Source organism: Elephantulus edwardii, unplaced genomic scaffold (assembly GCF_000299155.1).
Source record: "Elephantulus edwardii isolate Elephantulus edwardi_28Jun2011 unplaced genomic scaffold, EleEdw1.0 scaffold00041, whole genome shotgun sequence".
Lineage (NCBI taxonomy): Eukaryota > Metazoa > Chordata > Mammalia > Macroscelidea > Macroscelididae > Elephantulus > Elephantulus edwardii.
Window position 1 is genome coordinate 14,946,027 of NW_006399791.1, and position 2,831 is coordinate 14,948,857.

The following is a 2,831-nucleotide window of genomic DNA, read 5'->3' on the forward strand; positions in this document are numbered from 1 at the left end:
TCTCCAAGGACCGGTCTCTCCTTACAACATGACCAAAGTATGTCAGATGAAGCCTCAGAATCCTTGCCTCCAAGGAGCAGCCCGGTTTAACCCTCTCCTGGATGAATTTGTTTTCTTGGCAGTCCAGGGTACATTCAATACTGTTCACCACAGCTCAAAGGCATCAATTCTCCTTCTCTCCTCCCTAGTCACTGTCCAACTCTATGACGCATAACATGTGACTGCGAAGACCATGGCCTATATCAGACACACCTTAGTCTCCAAAGAGACACCATTGCTCTTCAGTACTTTAGAGAGGTTCCTAACAGCAGACCTTCCCATCACAATACATCTTTTAATTTCCTGGCTGCTGGTGCCAAGAGTGTTGATTGTGGAGCCAAGCAAACTAAAGCTGTGAACTCCTAAATAATATGGAATGCCTCACAATTCTGTGTGTGATCCTTGCACAGCAAATAAAGGTCTCAAATACTAAGTTCTCCTAAATACATATGGACAGAATATGTTTTAAATATCTGTTTTCATAAAGGAAATAGTAGTGTAGATAAAATGAGTCATCTCTTAGAACAAGTTCAAAATGTCAAATCATCTGTTGCTCTTGACCTACGTATGGCAAGCCAAAGCACCAGGTGGTAAGAGATTAGAGAGGAGAAGACCACAAATCACAATTCCTGTACCTACCAAGATGGTCTTTCACTGGCTTCTGGGTCTAGTGAAGAAAATAAGGGTCTCTCAAGTAATAAATGGAATAAATTAATAAACCAATCTCAGTATCTCCTTGCCAGAGCAATACACTGATACACTGCCTAAACTTCCCCCTGCCCCATCCACTGGCTTCATACAACTTTTCCAAGTAATGGTTTTTGAGGTTCTTTCTGGCATCTGTGAAACACTCCATTGGCTTCGCATTTCCTCTAAATTTGCCAGAAAACTGCTAAACTTACAAACAGTGCTTCTTGAGTTAGTTGTCCAACACTCCCAACCTCCCATTTAGTGCCTGGAGGAGTCCTTACTAATTTTAGATTCAAGGATGCCTTCCATGAGCAATTAGTCACCCAGAGGCTCCACCCCTATACTGCTTAGACACCCAACTGCACAAACACTGAGAAAACAAACAAATAGAACCATCAATGGTCAGAAGCTAGACTTGAAAACAGTCATGCCAAGCCCAAAGGGCAACTCTGCCACTTTAAGAACTAGGTTGATAAATACCCTGCCTACCTTTCTTCTAGAAAACTGAGTGACAAAACAGCAGCAAAACAATGGAGGGAGAAAAAACTAACACAAGACTGAGAAAATGAGGCAGAAAGGGAGAGACTGACAGAGACTAGGACTGAGACAGATGAGGGAGGCAGAAAGGGAGAGACTGGCAGAGACTAAGACAGATGCGGGATGGGACGAAGGGGTGCTGAGGATAGGACAGAGATAAGCCAGGAAAGAGAGACGCTGAATGTAGATTTCTCTGTGATTTCAACAGTCTGAGATTTTCCAATCGTAAGAAATCATCCTAAAGCAACAAAGAAAATAATTTGTGAACAGTAGTCAGTCATTCCTTGCTGATTCCTAAACACTCACTGTTTCAGTTCAGATGATCCTACTTCGAAGGGTCTAAAAAAATCACCCCCCTCAACACACAGACACACACTCTTCAGTATTTCCTCTTATCACACTGACACAGTGATAAGAGCTGTGTATCAGTGCAGGGAGCTTTAGGGTTTGTGTAGGGCTGTCCCCTTACCTTCAGCAACACCACATCCACAGTCCTGTCCACCTTGGAGATGTCACACAGGCTGTAGCGCCTCTTGTGCCGTTCATACATTTTGTCCAAATTCAGGAAGAGTGGCGACAAAACGCAGGAGGAATGTCCCCCGTGACTGCCAGGACTAGTATTTGCACACAAGCGCAGAGTTCTAGACTGCCGAAGGAGCTGGGGATCTGTCTTCCAGACACTTATCTATCTCTCTCTAGCATCCACAAAGGGTCAAAGATGAATTAAAAGAAACCCAGTAGACTCCAATTCTTGAAATAATAACTTTACGGCAACTTCGCAGGACTGGGATAATGAACTTACAATTCATGATAGACACAGGCAGTGCCTCCTGATGCTATCCTCTGGGCAAATCTTGACCAAAAGAGAAGCATACAGTTCCCATCACTGGTAATAACTCCAGCAGAAAAATTAAAGATTAACTGATTAAGCATCATGGCCGACAGAGGCGAGAAAAAAAGCCCAAAGGAAGCAATAGGAATCCAATATGTGCCTTGCCAGGAAAATCGAGACAGGGAAAAACAGTGTGAGAGGGTGGGGAGATGAAAATGCTCTCATTGAAATCTGCTCTTGCTTTTAAAAATAGAAAAGGTAATTGGGTGGGTGGGGGGGATCACACCAAAAAAAAACCCCCCACAACCAAAAAGAAGGTAAAGAAAATCAATCTCTCTCTTATAGAGGTTAAAAAAAAATGTAAAAAGTAGAAATCAGCTGGTAGATTCTTTTCCAAGTAAATAGTTTTTTGTTGTTTCTTTTTTTCTCTCCTGTCTCTTGCTCAGCAGACGGCAGATCTTGGTTTTGACTTAAGTTGAAAATATCTAAAGGGAGCAGTCAAGGGGGTGGGGGAGAACACTCCTCTGGCCCTATCCCCTCCCTGCCTTCTTCCTGCTGGAAAGAGCCTTTCCCCACCCCGTCCCTCCTCCTCCTCCTCCTTCTTCTGCTCTCTTCTCTCTCTCTCTCAAAAACGTCACTACTTGCCCTTTCTGCTCCGTACCAGCAGCCTTGGAGGTTTGAAAACCTAATTGCAGTGGTGGGAACATGATTCATCCACAGACGAAGAAAAGAA

At 43.6% G+C, this 2,831-nt stretch overlaps 1 protein-coding gene across 1 annotated transcript in view; it reads right to left on the reverse strand.

Moving 5' to 3' along the window:
- Positions 1 to 1,816, reverse strand: part of AKAP13 (A kinase (PRKA) anchor protein 13) — a 142,256-nt gene extending 140,440 nt beyond the window's left edge. The window contains exon 1 of the mRNA XM_006885186.1: positions 1,736 to 1,816. Coding sequence (XP_006885248.1) covers positions 1,736 to 1,816 — 81 coding nt within the window. The remainder of the gene's footprint in view (positions 1 to 1,735) is intronic.
- Positions 1,817 to 2,831: the final 1,015 nt, after the last annotated feature.